We start from the raw sequence: 19,085 nt of genomic DNA, 5'->3' as shown, positions 1-19,085 counted from the left end.
TATGGGTAAAACTGTTTACATAAAGAAAGGAAATACTAAATGTTTACCAGTTTTCCAGAAGAAGCAAGCAGCACCACTTTCTAATGGCTGGCATGTCATCCTAAGATAAAAATGATATAACGTGCCCTCCACTATTAATGGCACCCCTTGTAAAAATTTTCATTTTAAAAATATTGATTTCTTGATGACAGCTTTGTTTTTCTTTGTTTCAATTAAAAGTCAGATGTTTCTTATTTTTTCAGTGCAAGATGACGGCTCTTCAGCAAACAGGGATTTTTTTTTCTAAACCTTCTTACTAATTTTTACAAGTGGTGCCAATAATAGTGGAGAACACTAAATGAATGACATGGCTAAAAGTATACTACACATATTTTTATTATCAGCATCTTTAAAAGACTGACAGTAAAATCAAAGGGTTCTTCCATGGTCAGATAAAGTGCATATTGACAGAGGACAACAGGAAAAAGTACTGAAATCCTATACAATCTAAACATAAATGTAACGTTACACAAAGCCTACAGTTAATATTCAAATACCATCAACATGTATATTTGACAAGCTACTGAACCAGTAGGGATGTCCTAGGAAAAGAAGGAAAGAAAAAAAAGATACACGTGAAAGACAGATGCTACAAATGAATTACAAGTTTAACAGATGCAGTTTACCTTATTTTTCATTGACATCCAATTTCCATAAGATATTCTTGTAGCAAGCTGGCTGAAAGAAAAATATAAATGTCACTTGTAATTAAATTAAAATGGCTCTGTGTACATCGCGACACTCTTGAGTCACATACAATTAAGTGGTGCACTGCCCATTGCAGGAAAGTCTTGTAACAGTTTAGAAATGGCATGCATCATCTGCATAAAACTACCTTGAAATTTTGTTAAAACTGACGGTACCAAAACATGGCAGAATATTTTGTGTTACGATTTAGACACATTGCTGCAAGAACTCCAACATGAGGTACTAAACTGAAAAGAAAAAGAAAGGGTAATATCGTGCACCACTAGTCAATCTGAACTTTGTCAAAAGCATGGTTCACGACAGAATAACTAACCAAACGTTTCCAAGATGCTTGTAAAAGTTTTTTTGTCTTCCATGCGCAGTCAAGGAGTTCTCGTGAAACTTGGCTTGTGGAATTTGAAGAGTTCCCGGCACCGCTTAGTGCCGGCCCACTTCAAGGACTGAATATGCATTAATTACTACAGCGAATATGATTATTATTACAAACGTAAAAGTTCACGGTACAAACATAACCATGCAAAACAAAGTTATTAAAAAATATGAAGAAAACTGTGCAAATGCATATTTCAAACATTTTCATTTCGAAGTACACATACTTCCATTGTCAAAAATAACGAGCAATTAGTTTCGTTGCTTCTTCTTCTGTCAATTGGTATTTTGTCGCTGCTGCTGGTTCTTTTTCTATTTGTCTTCTTTCGTTTAATGGAGTTTTGTCACTTGGTGCTATTATGTATTGAAGTGAATTTCCACTTTGATATATATCCTGGAAAATAATCAGTTTATTTTTCTGAACTCTGCATATTATATAAATTGCGCCAAACGTACAATAATCAACAAGATCATAAAACAAGAGAAACAAAGCCTATTGGAATTATTCATGAAACAAACAGCACCATCTACTGGCATGAACAAATAACAGGCAATATATCACATTCCTCCCCCCTAGATAACATAATTCTTTAGATAGGCTGGCTGGCGAGTTATTCTTTTAGGACGCTCAAGTTCAACATCTGACAGGCCCTCATTTGGTGTAACTTCAGTGGGCTCCTCCTGAATCTGATCAGGTGTCATGGAATTATTATCAGCTGATTGTTGGGGCATAGCTGGCTGTGTGTTATTGTGCTCCTCATGATTTTCCAAGTGGCTCTCAGTCTCTTGGCGCATTGAGTTAATTACTTGACCTCTAAGTTGGTCGATGTGTCTCATAGTTATTCGGCCATCATCTGTTTTAACCTCGTAAGATACTGACCCCATAGCTCTCACTACCATTGCTGGCATCCACCGAGGCCCTGTTGCATAATTACTTGCAAACACACTATTCCCTTCTTTAAACTGCCTTGTTGGACTGTGCGTAACTTTACAAAACTGCGACTCCTTCTTTGCAAATCTGACGCTAGCTCTGGGTGAAGACGATCTAAGCATGTTTTAAGCTTGTTGTTCATCAATAGTTCTGCTGGACTGTATCCCATACTGGAACAAGGAGTTACATGCTGTTGCTGCAGGAACTTTGACAGTCTAAGATGCCAGTCTCCGACCACAATTCTTTTAAGTGCGTCTTTAGTAGTTTGCACCATGCGTTCAGCTTGGCCGTTTGACGATGGGTGAAACGGAGCTGTCTTGATATGATTTATGAGATTACGCCCCAAGAATGCCGGGAACTCATCCGAAGTAAACTGTGCACCATTATCTGACACAACTGTATCCGGAAGTCCATGTGTGGCAAACAACTTTCTCAATATTTGAATGACTGCAATTGTTGTTGCAGCAAAAACAGGGCTGACCTCTAACCACTTTGAGAAGGAATCAACAATGAGAAAAAAGGCTTGTCATGGATAAGGTCCAGCAAAATCAATGTGCAGTCAAGACCATGGGTTCTTGGTTACCTCCCATGGCTGACTAACAGTTTTGGCTGGAGCCTGCCGTGTAGTTTGACATGAAGTAAAGCTAGCTACCCATCGTTCTATTTGTTCATCCATTTTAGGCCACCACACATAGCTTCTGGCAAGAGCCTTGATATGATACTGAAGTTCATAGTCATATGCATTTAACAGTAATGACCACCTGAGCATGCAAGGTGAAATTATTTGTGGAGATTAAGTGGTTTCTACAAGTCATAATGCACTAAAATACTTTCTGATGATAGCAACTTTTTTACTTCATTGAAAGCTCTCTCATGGGTGTCAGACCATTTCCAAACGGTATTTTTATCCAACAGTCTGCACAGCTCTGCCACAGTGGCCTTATCTTTTAGAAATGAATGATAAAAGTTTAGCAGTCCCAGAAATGCTTGCAGCTCCTGTTTATTACTTGGTGTTGGAGCCTCATGGATCGCTTTTACTTTTGTAGTAGTTGGATGAATTCCTTCAGCATCATCTCTGAATCCTAGGAACTCTACACTTGGCACACCAAACACACATTTGTCTTTTTTCAGCCTCTGCAAGTCGCTGTAGTACTAAATACAACTTTTCAGCTAAGGCTTGCACAGTCTCTGCTCCAATTAAAATATCATCAAAATAAGGAAACACTCCCGGAAGCCTGAAAGGAGGTCGTCCATCAATTTCTGAAAAATCCCAGGAGCAATACAAACCTCATACTGCAGGCGAGTAGCTCTGAATGCACCTTTGTGAGTAATTATGGTCTGTGCATCTGCAGCTGTATCATCCACTGGCAATTGTTGATACGTTTGTGCCAGGTCTAGTTTTGCAAAAACTTTTCCTTTTGCTAATGTAGTAAGTATTTGATTGATAGATGGAATCTGGTATGGGTGCTCTTGTAATGCCTTGTTAATTGTGGATTTGTAGTCAGCACATATTTGAACCTCACCATTTGGTTTTAATACAGGAACAATAGGAGTGGCCCAAATGGGATGAGTTACTGAAACTAGTGCACCCTGCTTCACTAGATGGTCGAGTTCTATTTCTATTTTGGGGCGGAGAGCAAAAGCAAAAGGTCTTGGTTTTAAACATATGGGTGCTACATTGGGGTCCAACTGAAAAATAACTGGTGCACCCTTAAATTTGTCCAAGCTGTCTTCAAACACACAACTAAAATCGTTCACGACTGACTGTATTGGGTCTGTGGCAAGGCTATGCATTTCTGATAACAGAATACCTAAGGGTTTAAACCACTCTCCACCAAGTAGACTGGCCTTTTGTCCCTTAACAATAATAAGGCGTAAATAACTCCTGCCCTTCCTATAATGTACCTTGACTGAGCAGGCACCCAACACATTTTGTTTGTTATAATCCACAAGTTGAATATCACAGGGTACAATAGGAGGAGCATTCATTGGCCATAATGTGTGGTAGGTCTCAATGAGATTAAGGAATACTTACATCCTGAGTCCACTTCCATCCTGCATGGCACTCCTTCTAATGTGACGAGTGTATGTCTTGTGTCTGGTTGTACAATCTCCCACACTGTTGATGATTTCTGCAGAATAGACACTTGTATCACGTCCATCTTCAAAACTTTCTGCAGCTGCACCCCTTTGTTCTACTTTATGAGATGAACTTGCACTTGCTGGCTTGACTTTCACTGGATAAGCCACCTGGTGACATACTATCTGTAGATGCCAATGGCGCTTACATTTATGACATACAGCTTCTCTGAAACGGCAAACGTCACGTCTGTGATTCCCCCCACAACTATTGCAATTTCCTTGAGTGGGGTCCAAAATGTCTGAGTGTAAGAAATAAGACTTTGCTTTTGGGGTTTTATTTTGCAACTGATGGCTTTCTGATGTGCACAATTTAATAGATGATTCCTGTATTTCTTTTGAGTGTACTGATGCAGCCTCATATGCAAGTGCTTCTTCCTGAGCTAAGGCAAATGTTAAATTTGATTTTGCTAAGAGCCACCTCTGAAGAGTCTCATCTCTGACCCCGCATACAAGTCTGTCTCTCAGCAAGGAATCCAAACTGTTACCAAAATTGCAGTTTTCAGACAGCCTTCGAAGTTCTGCAATGTAAGCTGCAATACTTTCATCTAGTTTTTGGTTCCTCCTATTAAAATGAAATCGCTGAACTGTTTCTGAAGGGGTGGGTGCAAAATGATTTTTTAACAATGTTACAATTTCCTAATACGACCTGTCACTTGGTTTAGCAGGGGGAGATGAGCGACCTAACAATTTCAAATGTTTTACTTCCCATCATACTCAGCAGCACTACACGCTTCTGGTCAGCGTCTGTTACTTTGTTAGCTTCTAGAAAAAAGTTCAGTCTCTCTGCATACGAATCCCATGAGGCCAGATTTGAAATGTTAAACTCCTCAACGTGGCCTAATAATGCCATTATATATATATATATATATATATATATATATATATATTATTTATTTATTTTCCGAATTTTATGATTCTTTTGCAGTAAGTACCACGCCGGATTACTCACTGAGATCCACTCCTCGTCGCCTCTATTATGTATTGAAGTGAATTCCACTCTGATATATATCTTGGAAAATAATCGGTTTATTTTTCTGAAATCTGCGTATTATAAATTGCGCCAAACGTACAATAATCAACAAGATCATAAAACAAGAGAAACAAAGCCAACTGGAATTATTCATGAAACAAACAGCACCATCTACTGGCATGAACTAATACTAGGCACTATATCACAGTTGCAATGGCAAGTTATTTAAGCAAAAACACAAAGAGGTAGGGATCACGAACTGTGAAACGATAGGTTAAAGTTACACTTGATAGAAAACTTCAAACGTTGATAACTGTACAGGTGAATTTTTGATTGTCATACAGTAACAACTATCTCATTCGTTGAAATTCTGAATTAGCACAATATGATTTGCTAAAGTTGAATTTGATTTGACAGTTATCCCACCTCTAGATCCACCCAATAATGTCTCCGGTCTGCAGCAATACCCTCGTTTTTATAGGCACCCCAGCCATTGGTGATGTCATGCCAGGTCATACTTTTGGTGACTCATCCCTGACTGATGTAACTTGTCCAACGCTATTGCAATATAAATACGTACTAGCCATGATACTTCTCAAGTTAATAGAATAATAAAAAAATATTTGCCATGTCTTGCCTATTTCTACCTTTTGCGCCTTTACTCTGTATTAGTGTGTTTGAACTTTTTAAGACTAACGCTCTCATTGTCAAGTCAGCTTCTCATTTTCTTGTCATTATTTTTGAAGCGCCTTTCTCGCCTCCCGTCCAGTTTTACATTTTCCGTCTTTAAAGGAGATTCTCAATATGTGTCTTAACTCCTCCTCAAGCGTCTCATACCCGTACTTCCTCTTTGGTCGCATCACTAATCACGCCAAAGCAAAACTGACCAATCAAATTGCTCCGAAGGACTGGCCACATAGACCTTAATGATTTTGCTATTCCTAAACATCTCAAAAAGCATCAAAATCATAATTGTTTGACTGTTGCAAAGTAAACGATGTTTCCCTACATTCCATTGCACCATTATTGCGTGTAAAAAAACGTAATTTCATTGCGACGGCAGTGCTTATATTTGTACTTTTATTTTGACAAATTTTGTTTCGTTCTCCACCGGAATTGCTTTTTCTTTGTGTCACGTGTTTCCGGTTCAATGTTTGCACATGCTTGTGAATCGACGCTCCTGTATTTTGGTTTTCTTCCTGAAAAATGCGTGATTGTTCCGTGTAAGAATAAAAATGGGAGGGAAAAACAAACAAAGGACGAAAGGCAATGTTCGGGTAATATGTTCTGTACAACGTTTGCTTTTTGGTTGATTGTGCAAGTATAATTAAGTGATTTACTAGCAGACAGGAAATAAACATATTTGTAGTTGACTTTAAAGGTACACTGTGTAGGAAGTATTTATATCTACATACAGGTATACACTTGTGAAAAATTGCACTGGTGCATTTAACATTTTAATTTTAAGTTCTTTCAAGTGAAAGAAGTGTATTTTAAACGGTCATTACTGCTTCAAATAAAATAAAAAGTATGTCATTGGGTACATATCCGCAAGTAATTCTTACTTTCACCGCTTATTTAAGAAACTCCTAGTAATGAATGATTGACGAAATATATTTGTTTAGCAGCATGATCATTCTGTTTCTAGTTATGGTCTAATAGGCTGTGATGTTCAGAGCATTTCGCGTTAATGTTCTCAACAAAAACTTGTCATTTAATCGTGTTTTAAGTAGTAGTGCTAACTGCGGGGCTACCATGACAAAAATATTTTTTCCAAAATTTTACTTCTATATGACAGTTTCATGCTAAACATTTGTTTGACCAGCGGAAGTCCTTAATAAATAAGTCCTAATTTCTGAACAATTGGCATACTTAACATAATTCACGATCTGTATATTAAGCTACAAGATTGCAGGGAGGTAGTGGCAGTATCTTGGTGCTGGGTGCAAGGCAAGGACCACTTCTGGTTTAGCATGATGTTTATTTGAAGGTTATAATCGTACAAGGCCAATTTAAAGACATCAGTCGAGCTAACGCGTCCATCTTTTGTGATGTGGGGAAAAATGCAAATCTATGGTGTAAACCATCTGTTATGAAGGTATTTTTACCCCGTGGAATTCATTGTCTCGATTCTGATTTTGGTGTGATTGTCACGGATCTACTCATGTTCACGCATCTTTGCTTGCGATTTAAATATTGCTCCATGCAAAATGCAGTCGGAACCACCTGCCCACTGTTTCGTTACTCTTATCGATGTCATGAAATCTACGTTTTAATGTTGCACGTATATTACATGTTATTGTCGGCTGCTCTGTGATTGACGGGCAGTGAGTAGACTTTTTTTAAAAACGGTATCGATATATGCCACTTCTTAATTGATAACTTAAGTCGTTTCGGCCTGCTTACTATATGTTGTGTTACCAATAAGTTCTAAAACGGGAGCTCATCAACAAGGAATCATGGAAAATAATATTTAGTAAATTATCAATAATAGTAATAATTAATAATTCAACAAAAAAGAGAGTGTCTGGATTCTGGATGGAGGTATTTTTGACCATTCTTCCAAACAAAATCTCTCCAGTTCAGTTAAATTTGATGGCTGCCGAGCATAGACAGCCTGCTTCAAATCATCCCATAGATTTTTGATGATATTCAAGTCAGGGGACTATGACGGCCATTCTCCTCTGCCTGAATGCATTTGTAGATTTCGAAACTGTGTTTTGGGTCATTGTCTTGTTGGAATATCCAACCCCTGTGTAACTAAAGCTTTGTGACTGATGCTTGAACATTATCCTGAAAATTTTGTAGATATTGGGTTGAATTCATCTGACCCTCAACTTTAACAAGGGCCCCAGTCTTTGAACTAGCCACACAGCCCCACAGCATGATGGAACCTCCACCAAATTTGACAGTAGGTAGCAGGTGTTTTTCTTGGAAATTAGTGTGCTTCTTCCGCCATGCAAAGCGTTTTTTGCTATGACCAAATAACTCAATTTTTGTCTCATCAGTCCAAAGCACTTTGTTTCAAAATGAATCTGGCTTGTCTAAATGAGCATTTGCATACAAGAAGCAACTCTGTTTGTGACGTGATAACAGAAAGGGCATCTTTCTCATCACCCTGCCATACAGATGTTCTTTGTGCAAACTGCCCTGAATTGTAGAACGATGTACAGATACACCATCTGCAGCAAGATGTTCTTGCAGGTCTTTGGAGGTGATGTGTGGGTTGTCTGTAACCATTCTCACAATCCTGGGTATATGCCGCTCCTGTAGTTTTCTTGGCCTGCCAGATATGGGTTTAACAACAACTGTGTCTGTGGCCTTCCATTTCCTGATTACATTCCTTACAGTTGAAACTGACAGTTTAAACCTCTGAGATAGCTTTTTGTAGCCTTCCCATACACCATGATACTGAACGATCTTTGTTTTCAGATCTTTTGAGAGTTGCTTTGAGGATCCCATACTGTCACTCTTCAGAGGAGAATCAAAGGGAAGCACAACTTGCAATTGACCACCTTAAATACCTTTTCTTATGATTGGACACACCCATCTATGAAGTTCAAGGCTTAACAAGCTAATCCAAACAATTAGGTGTTGCAAGTAATCAGTATTGAGCAGTTACATGCATTCAAATCAGTAAAATTACAAGGGCATCCAAATTTTTTACAGCCAGTGTTTCACATTTGATTTAATTTCATACAACTAAATACTGCTTCACTAAAAGTCTTTGTTCAGAAAAAACACCAGTACACAGTTGTTCCTAGGAAATGAAAGACATATCACTGTTATCTTTTTTGCTGAAAGTAGAGTAAATTATGTAGGATGAGAGGGGTTCCAAAACTTATTCATATGACTGTAGATGGGATAAAGAAGCACAGTAGACATGAAATTGATATTGAAGACTTCCTTCAATCTTTCTCAATATATTTTTGTCAATTTTATAATTCCAATATTCATCATGTAAGCAGTAATCAGCTATACTCCAGCCATGAATATGAATGCCCTCACTAGTGTTTGGAATGAAAGGCCACAGTAGACATGAAGGTAATGTAGAAGACTTCCTACAATCAGTTTAAGTAGATTTGACACAATTTTAGCTGTCCAGTGTTTATTTTGTAAGCAGAAGTCAGAGGGCACACACTTCTACAGCTCTGTTCTAGCTGTGGTAATGAGTCACCTCCAGTAAATGGGATGCAGTTTCATAGTGGAGAAGAAATTTATATAGAAGACTACATAAAATCTTTTTAAATCAATTATAGCTGTCAAGTTGCTTTGCATGCTTGTTTACTGACGGGCAGAATTGTATTTTGCACTGAGCATACATTAAATCATGGTGTGCAGAGATGCACGAACATGAGGAGATACGTGAGAATCACACCTTAGTGCACCTGCGGCAAATCAAAAGGCACTCTGCGTTCTATGTGACACAGGTATCTTCATATTACCCTCAGGCAAAGCTGCCTTTTTCAGTAGCGGAATAATTATTGGAACTCAAACATACTAAGAATGGCACAGATTAAATGCAGTATCACCTTCCCTAAGGTTTAAAATGTGGTTCTAAAAAATAGTAACACAAATTATTCCTTGTTATTTTGTGTTGACATTAACAATTTTTTTTAATATTCAGTTTGTTTCAGACCGTTACTCTTAAAATCAATACAGTACATTTGTCAGAACCAGATATATGTGATACAATTATTCATTTACCCCACTGTGCTTTACCAAGCTATTATAATACATATTTGACCGTCACCTTTACCCAACACGAATTGTAACCTTTTGCATGTATGTACTGTGTTTTTTTTGCAGTTTGGGCACAAGCTGGTCGCCTCACTTAAGTGTCATGCATCAGGTTGTAGATGGGAACTGAACTGATAGCCTAGTGATTCAAAATGTAAAGCCTTATCCACTAAACTGCCTGTTCCTGCTCTTAGGATTTGCTCTAACAAAGATAGTTAACTTAAAATTGAGATAAACTAGCCACTCATCCAGTGCCACTGCTTTGTTGTATCCACTGAGTAGCTTATGGTATAGGCTACCTTTATCTTATATGGTTAAGTCAAAATTAAGTAGACTGCAGTAGTGTAATAAAATGGAAACTTGTGTTAAAATTTTTTGTTGGTATGATTTAGGCCTTGGATATGAAAATTTTATTTATAAAACAAAAGTATCTTTTTACCATTTACAGCCATCTAGCAGTGGTAGAGCTGCTGATGTTCTTGTTAGAGAAAGGGGTGTTGTCCCTGGATTTATTGGATTTGATACTTCTTCAAATGATCTGGGATATGTTCCTGCAGTCCATGGAGCTGAAGAAATAGACAGCCTTGTAGATGCAGACTTTCGGATGGTTTTACGAAAACTTTCCAAACGAGATGCTGTCACTAAATTAAAGGTATTTATTTATTTTTTTTTACTTTTCATAAAGTGCTAAACATATTTTAAGGTATTGTTTATTAATCAGAGCTGTGTGGTCAACCGCAGTGAGTATGTAAGAATATTCTTTGGATATTGTATTTATCAGTATATCTTGGTTTAACATACCTCTGAGCAAAATTTTTGCAGTACACATAAACATTTTGAATTTGAGATTATTTGGATGGCATGTACTATAGCGGGGTTGCTTTTTGGATCCAATGTTTTAGGTTCAGTATCCATACTCATTTGCTATCTGTATAGATTTTGCATAATCTTCTTATGTCTGCATACATTTTCCTGCAGGTACTCTAGTTTTCCTTATACATCCCCAAAAATGTTCAGGTTACGTTATTTGGCAATATCAGAGTTATATGAGTGTGGGTGTGTGTGGGAACATATGCCCTGCAATGAACTGTAATCTTCCCCAGGGCTGTTTTCTGCATTGGACCATTTATGTCACGATAGGCTCTGGCCCCATCGCAGTCTTGAATTAGATAAGCAGTTGTGGAATGAGGCAAAGGTGTAGACTGGCACATTTTATCTCAGAGTGTTTTGTGTGTTTTTGCCTCAATAATTTATCTACCTGAATTTCATATATTTGTGTTACAAATCTGAACTTGTTACTTGGGACCAGAACATGTCTTGGCTTGCCACACATCCAGTTTGAGATAATTTCATATCAAGCCCTCAGAGAGAGAGAAAATTGGCAGATTGGGAGCTTCATTCCATTACTAGATTAAGGAAAGAAATGAAGAAGACAAGGAAATACACAAGAAATTGATGGTGATACATCATCATACTGTTAGGTGAATTTTTGGGTTATGCAATTTAAATGGGGTTAAGAGATGAATAAAGATGATAATTGCAAGGAGTGTCCTGTGGAGGCATCTTCACAGCAGACGTGTCAAAACGTGGAGGCCATGATTATGGAAGATTGTTTTGTTAAGGTTATTGTTTCAGCACATGAACTAGGCATTTCAGCTGGATCAGTTTCCACAATCTTCCATACTCATTTGATGTTGTCAAAGGTCAGTTCCCAGTGGATTCCATGACTACTGACACCAGGTCAGAAAAAATGTCACCAGGAATACAGTCATTAGAACTTATGGTAAATAATTAAGATTTGACACACAGAGGTTTGGGGCATCCTCCCATATACTTGAGAATTGGCTGCAAATGTGAAAAAAGTTTGAGAAAAATTATCTTTACAGACAAGAGTCCAAAACAGAACTACACAGGTTAATAAACATGGTGGATATATAGTTGAATGGCAGGAAGAGGAGGGATCTTGAGACCGGAACCGGAAATGAGGTCATCAGGCTGCAACATCTTGGGGAGGGGGGAACCGGAAGGGACATCTTCATGGGAGCCACGCGAACTTTCCCATATTACATCTGCAGGGAGATAAGAGAAACTGCAGTCTGCCATCTCCTGGTCTGACTTGGAATTACCTTCTTTTGAACCCTTTAGCTACCTCCTTTGCGCACATGTGTGACAAACTAGAACAGACTTTTCGTTACATATTGTTAATGGGGATGAAACAGTGTTCACCACCATGACCCAGACACAAACTAGTTTATGCAATTGAAGCATAAGGGTCATGGACCCCCTAAGAAATTTTGTTTGCAGCAGTCAGCTGGAAAAGTCATGGAGATAGTTCTCTTGTTCACAAATGTTGTTCTGCTCTTGGAATTCAAGCCACACAAATCAACCATCACCTTTTGAAACCTACATGGATGAAGATTTCCCAAAGTTAATGACTTACGTGGTGGTGGTAACAGGTTTGCTGGGTTATCAAGATTAATCATGCAGATAAAAAGGGTTAAATCGCTGTAGACAAAGTCAGGGAGGATAACATTTAAAGAGGTGAATTTGACCATAAGGTTTTATTTTCATAGTTGGATATATAAATGCCTTGAACAGGAAATATTCCAGATAGTTTTGGATTTTGCAGTATTTGCATATGCATAGTAACATATCTTTGGAACATCCTTCATCAAGTAGGGAACTGTAGCCACACCAGCTAAATGACATTTTGTGTACATAAAAATTGTTAACACTAACCAGTTACTATTCTGTGCATTGATGCTGCAAACACATTAAACCTTAAAAATGACAAATATAATGTAGAGTCTCTATTTTAGTTCCCCTTTTAAGTATTTGCACTGAAGAACTTTTTTGGTTTTTCTTCAGTTTATTTTGGCTACCTTTCGTCACTTCTCAGGCATTTGGCCAAGAGATCAGAAGTTTATCAGCCAACTTTCACCCCATTGTGCCCAGTGTGCCGGTAGCCATTAATTGACTGACAAGGCACTTCACTTAGTTTTCATATGGTGTTGGTATTCATGAATAAAATATAACTTGTCCATGCCAACATAAAAAAACATTTCAACATACAAAGGCAATTTGCAGCAGTGTCTAGTTTTCCAAACATAACTGGAACAATTTACTGCACTCGTGCTGCAATAAGGGCACCTAGCAAGAATGAAACCGCCTTTGTTAACTGTAAGCAGTGACATTCCATTAACGCTAGAATCCCTGAAGCCTACAAAAAAATTCACCTTTAATTCCCTCGCAGCTTTCATAATTGTCGGTGAGGAATGGGATAGCAGGCTGCTTGTGCTGATTGACACATTTGCAAAACAAAGATACTCATGAAGAGGTACAAGGGAATTTAAGGTGGCCCAGCATTACTACTTTTTTTTTTGTAGGCTTCAGGGATTCTAGTGTTAATGCACAAGTCATCTGTGATGTCAAGACTAGACCAACGAACATTGTGTCTCAGTGGCCTGGGTTAACCAATGATTCATTTATTTTGAGGCAAGTAACTATGGCAGACAAAATGATGCTGTGCTTGTTGGCTGGCTTATTGGTAAGGTAACTGGCTGAAAGTTCAGTTTTTCAGAACACAGAGGAGAGGCGTTATAATCTACCGTGCATCATTTTTGATCTTCCTTGTGAGTGTTATTGTGTCGCTTCATGTGAGGTAAAGCTTCTTGATTGTGTTTTGTTACTTAGCAGTGCTCAGTGCTTTATGGGGTTGTGTGAACATGTCATTGTTATCAATGAGTAGTTCTAGTCTTGCACTTGCTGGTTGTAGCTAGGGATTCCATTCCCGGGCTCCCAGACATTTTTCATTCCCACATTCCCGAGAATGAAACTGCTGTAATTCCCGGGAAAATGGGAATGTCCAAGCTTGCATATGTAGCGTGTAAAAGTGTAAAAATCGATCAAGAAATAACAGAGTTATAGTTAAAAATAATTAAGGTGGCGCCATTGCTGCAGCTTGCACTCCATCAGACAACAGCTTTGAACAGCAACTTGAAATTGCAATGCGTCAGTCTGTTGCATCCGCATTATCTGTGCCAAGAAACTTGCCATCACAGAATGATGACAAGAAACTGGATGCATCAGTAAAAGCTGAAATGGCAGTGTTTCACAGCAACGGCAAGCGCGGGCGTTGTTTAGAACAAGTGTATCAGTATCTGACGATTGTGCCTCCTACTTCAGTGGAGGCAGAGCATGCTTTCTCAGCGGCTAGCGTACTTCTGCACGAAGGTGCGCTCTTGCCTGGATGACTGCAAGCTGGACACGTTAATAATAATAATAAATTACATTTATATAGTGCTTTTCTCAGTACTCAAAGCGCTATCCACACTGGGAGGAACCGGGAAGCGAACCCACAATCTTTCACAGTCTCCTTACTGTAAGGAAGCAGCACTACCAGTGCACCACCTGTGAAGACGTTGTGCTTTCTACGCTCTTATTACCACAACTAAAGATACATGTACTTATATGACAGCATGAACTGCTTGTACAACAACATATTGCAGTAGTTTTATTAAAAATAAGTGTTGGCCATTCTAAAACCATTCACATATGAGATGCCCGTGCACTGTGTCATCCCCGGGAGCCCGGGATTCCCAAATTCCCGGGAATTGATAAACCCGTCCAGGAATGGATTTCCCTAGTTGTAGCCAAAAGGTTAAAACTGACATGAGGAATAAGAAATAAAAATAGGCACAGGATTCTAGGTAATATGAAGCCTGTTTGTCACTTTTGACATTAATCCACAGCTGTTATCTTATGATTGTAGAAGAAATTTTAATAAAGACATCCTTTACATATCATCTATGGATCGCTTTCTGAAGCTTACTCATTGCTGTTAGGGAGAAAGTTGTCCTCAAAATTTCATCTATGAGACACTGCTGAAGGTAGACGTCAGTGGCATTTTCTTGGCAGGATACTTAGCATCAAGAACTAACGGGGAGTAATGGTCAAATATGCCCCCAAATTGAACAATTTTGCCTCTTGAAACACAGTAGTGGCACAAAATGCTCTCGAAATAGTGCAATATACTAGTTACAGTTTATTATTGTCACAGAAGGCAACGTCAGGCTTGCCTACTGGCTGGAGTGTATGGTGGTTCCTTACCTGGCCGGGTTGCCCATCATAATGAAAGGACAGTGGGATACAGCTTCTTGGAGATGCAAATTTCTGATGTATGCTGGGTGGCAGCATCCATCTGAAGGAAATCTCACTTGTGCATCCCCATGGCAGCATGGGAGCTGTAGTCCCAATTGGGGACCCTGCTAGAGTATGTGTGCAGGGCACCGTCCAAGAGAAGTTCCTCGAAAATGCTTCTTGATTGCAATGTTTTTACACCAGAAGTGCTCCTGGTTATAGGCTGAAATAGGGCTTGTATATTGGTAGTTGTATCAAGGATTAGGAGCTTTAAGCTTGTGGCCACATTCTATATGACTGTCAGTATTATTTGCATTTTTTGCCATTTTTGGTAATCATTTTTCACATCTCAGATGTTAAACATTTCTGAATTCAATAATAAAGTAACCACACTGTTCCTCCTGAATCCGAGGTTCGACTATCCGACGGACCCTCCTCTCCAGAACCCCCGAATAGACTTTTCCAGGGAGGCTGAGGAGTGTGATCCTTCTATAGTTGGAACACACCCTCTGGTCCCCCATTTTAAAGAGGGGACCACCACCCCGGTCTGCCAATCCAGAGGCACTGTCCCCGATGTCCATGCGATGTTGCAGAGACGTGTCAACCAAGACAGTCCTACAACATCCAGAGCCTTAAGGAACTCGGCGATCTCATCCACCCGGGGGCCCTGCCACCAAGGAGTTTTTTGACCACCTCAGTGACTTCAGTCCCAGAAATGGGAGAGCCCACCTCAGAGTCCCCAGGCTCTGCTTCCTCATTGGAAGGCATGTTAGTGGGATTGAGGAGGTCTTCGAAGTACTCCTCCCACCGACCCAACGCCCCGAAGTGAGGTCAGCAGCGCACCATCCCCACCATATACGGTGTTGACACTGCACTGCTTCCTCCTCCTGAGACGCCGGACGGTGGACCAGAATCTCCTCGGCCGTCCAAAGTCGCTCTCCATGGCTCTCCAAACTCCTCCCATGCCCGAAGTTTTGCCTCAGCAACAACCGAAGCGCGTTCGCTTGGCCTGCCGGTACCTATCAGCTGCCTCCAGAGACCCACAGGACAAAAAAGTCCTATAGGACTCCTTCTTCAGCTTGACGGCATCCCTCACCGCTGGTGTCCACCAATGGGTTCGGGGATTGCCGCCACGACAGGCACCGACCACCTTGCGGCCACAGCTCCGGTCAGCCGCCTCAACAATAGAGGCACGGAACATGGCCCATTCGACTCAATGTCCCCACCTCCCTCGGGACGTGGTTGAAGTTCTGCCGGAGGTGGGAGTTGAAGCTACTTCTGACAGGGGACTCTGCCAGCCGTTCCCAGCAGACCCTCACAACACGCTTGGGCCTACCAGGTCTGACCGGCATCTTCCCCACCATGAAGCCAACTCACCACCAGGTGGTGATCAGTTGACAGCTCCGCCCCTCTCTTCACCCGAAAGTGTCCAAGACATATGGCCGCAAGTCCGACGACACGACCACAAAGTCGATCATCGACCTGAGGCCTAGGGTGTCCTGGTGCCAAGTGCACATATGAACACCCTTATGCTTGAACATGGTGTTCGTTATGGACAATCCATGACGAGCACAGAAGTCCAATAACAAAACACCGCTGGGTTCAGATCGGGGCCATTCCTCCCAATCACGCCCTTCCAGGTCTCACTGTCATTGCCCACGTGAGCATTGAAGTCTCCCAGCAAAACGAGGGAATCCCCAGAAGGTATGCCCTCTAGCAACCCCTCAGAGACTCCAAAAAGGGTGGATACTCCAAACTGCTGTTCGGCGCATACGCACAAACAACAGTCAGGACCCTTCCCCCCACCCGAAGGCGGAGGGAGGCCACCCTCTCGTCCACCGGGGTAAACCCCAATGCACAGGCTCAGTGGGGGCAATAAGTATGCCCACACCTGCTCGGCGCCTCACCGGGCAACTCCAGAGTGGTAGAGAGTCCAGCCCCTCTCAAGAAGATTGGTTCCAGAGTCCAAGCTGTGCGCCGAGGTGAGTCCGACTATATCTAGCGGAACCTCTCGACCTCGCACTAGCTCAGGCTCCTTCCCTTCAGAGAGGTGACATTCCACGCCCCAAGAGCCAGTTTCTGTAGCCGAGGATCAGACCGCCAAGGTCCCGCCCGCCACCACCCAACTCACACTGCACCCAACCTCCTTGGCCCCTCCCATAGGTGGTGAGCCCATGGGGAGGAGGACCCACGTTACCTCTTCGGCTGTGCCCGCCGAGCCCCATGGGTGCAGGCCCGCCACCAGGCGCCGCCATCGAGCCCCACCTCCAGGCCTGGCTCCAGAGGGGGCCCGTGACCAGCCCGGCAAGGGAAAACGTCGTCCAAGGTTTGCTCATCATTGGAGGTTTGTTGAACCGCTCTTTGTCTCATCCCTCACCTAGGACCAGTTTGCCTTGGTGGTTCTACCAGGCATAAAGCCCCGGACAACATAGCTCCTAGGATCATTGGGACACGCAAACCCCTCCACCACGATAAGGTGACGGTTCAAGGAGGAACCGGAGGGTTCCTTTCACAATCTTTTTGAATTAACATCAAGCATTGCTTCAACAATGGCTGTCCTTTTATTTCCCTCTTGAATGCCTTAAAAAGGGGGACTGGAGGGTGTGTTCCAACTATAGAGGGATCACACTCCTCAGCCTCCCTGGAAAAGTCTATTCGGGGGTTCTGGAGAGGAGGGTCCCCGGATAGTGAACTCGGATTCAGGAGGAACAGTGTGGTTTTCGGTCCTGGTTTGGAACAGTGGACCAGCTCTTCACCCTTAGCAGAGTCCTGGAGGGTGCATGGGAGTTTGCCCGACCGGTCTACATGTGTTTTGTGGACTTGGAAAAGGCATTCGACCGTGTCCCTCGGGGAATCCTGTAGGGGTGCTCGGGAGTATGGGGTACCGGACCCCCTGATAAGAGCTGTTCGGTCTCTGTACAACCGGTGTCAGAGCTTGGTCCGCATTGCCGGCAGTAAGTCGAGCCCGTTTCCAGTGAGAGTTGGACTCCGCCAGGGCTGCCCTTTGTCACCGATTCTGTTCATAACTTTTATGGACAGAATTTCTAGGCGCAGCCAGGGTGTTGAAGGGGTCCGGTTTGGTGGACTCAGGATTGGGTCACTGCTTTTTGCAGATGATGTTGTCCTGTTTGCTTCATCAGGCCGTGATCTTCAGCTCTCTCTGGATCGGTTTGCAGCTGAGTGTGAAGCGGCTGGGATGAGAATCAGCACCTCCAAATCCGAGACCATGGTCCTCAGCCGGAAAAGGGTGGAGTGCCCCCTCAGGGTTGGAGGAGAGATCCTGCCCCAAGTGGAGGAGTTCAAGTATCTCGGGGTCTTGTTCACGAGTGAGGGAAGAATGGAGCGTGAGATCGACAGGCGGATCGGTGCAGCATCCGCAGTGATGCGGGCTCTGCATCGGTCTGTCGTGGTGAAAAAGGAGCTGAGCCGTAAGGCAAAGCTCTCAATTTACCAGTCAATCTACGCTCCTACCCTCACCTATGGTCATGAGCTATGGGTAGTGACCGAAAGAACGAGATTGCGAATACAAGCGGCTGAAATGAGTTTCCTCCGCAGGGTGTCTGGGCTTTCCCTTAAAGATAGGGTGAGAAGCTCAGTCATCCGGGAGGGGCTCAGAGTAGAGCCGCTGCTCCTCCGCATCGAGAGGAGTCAGATGAGGTGGCTCGGGCATCTGATCAGGATGCCTCCTGGACGCCTCCCTGGTGAGGTGTTCCGGGCACGTCCAACTGGGAGGAGGCCCCGGGGAAGACCCAGGACACGCTGGAGGGACTATGTCTCCCGGCTGGCCTGGGAACGCCTTGGGATTCTCCCGGAAGAGCTGGAAGAAGTGGCCTGGGAGAGGGAAGTCTGGGCCTCTCTGCTCAAGCTGCTACCCCCGCGACCCGACCTCGGATAAGCGGAAGAGGATGGATGGATAATAAATTATCTGCATTTTTAAAAGCTTAATTTTTTAGATTTGATGTTGACATTCTGAATTTTGGTATCAGTATTTAGAAATTTGATATTGAGCAAACGTTTTACAGTTCGTCTGAGATACGCACTTTACCA

General features: G+C 41.9%; 2 protein-coding genes across 2 annotated transcripts in view; one reads left to right on the top strand and one right to left on the bottom strand.

Annotated features, from left to right (window-relative positions):
* Positions 1 to 259: 259 nt before the first annotated feature.
* LOC120524433 lies at positions 260 to 5,675 on the bottom strand. The gene is made up of 3 exons (XM_039746286.1): positions 5,586 to 5,675; positions 4,083 to 4,825; positions 260 to 717 (listed from the first exon to the last, which is right to left on the bottom strand). Exons 1-3 carry the CDS (start codon positions 5,673 to 5,675, stop codon positions 648 to 650), a joined length of 903 nt encoding a protein of 300 aa, XP_039602220.1. The 3' UTR covers positions 260 to 647.
* A 630-nt stretch (positions 5,676 to 6,305) lies between these two features.
* The window catches only part of ltn1 (listerin E3 ubiquitin protein ligase 1), a 223,897-nt gene continuing 211,117 nt past the window's right edge, over positions 6,306 to 19,085 (top strand). Inside the window, exons 1-2 of the mRNA XM_039744932.1 lie at positions 6,306 to 6,436; positions 10,348 to 10,551. Coding sequence (XP_039600866.1) covers positions 6,395 to 6,436; positions 10,348 to 10,551 — 246 coding nt within the window. The 5' untranslated portion in view covers positions 6,306 to 6,394. The remainder of the gene's footprint in view (positions 6,437 to 10,347; positions 10,552 to 19,085) is intronic.

The sequence above is a fragment of the Polypterus senegalus genome, chromosome 2 (assembly GCF_016835505.1).
Source record: "Polypterus senegalus isolate Bchr_013 chromosome 2, ASM1683550v1, whole genome shotgun sequence".
NCBI lineage: Eukaryota > Metazoa > Chordata > Cladistia > Polypteriformes > Polypteridae > Polypterus > Polypterus senegalus.
The sequence above is the reverse complement of the archived record's forward strand: the minus strand, read 5'-3'. Positions and strand labels throughout refer to the sequence as shown.

Bases quoted from the DNA above. Each gene is read 5' to 3' on its own strand.
- LOC120524433 (XM_039746286.1), bottom strand. From the start codon at position 5,675: ATGACCTGGCATGACATCACCAATGGCTGGGGTGCCTATAAAAACGAG. The intron at 4,826-5,585 runs GTGGGATAACTG...AGGTCGTATTAG, and splicing joins ATTATTGGGTGGATCTAGAG to GAAATTGTAACATTGTTAAA. The intron at 718-4,082 runs GTAAGTATTCCT...TTTTTCTTTCAG, and splicing joins GATGGAAGTGGACTCAGGAT to CCAGCTTGCTACAAGAATAT.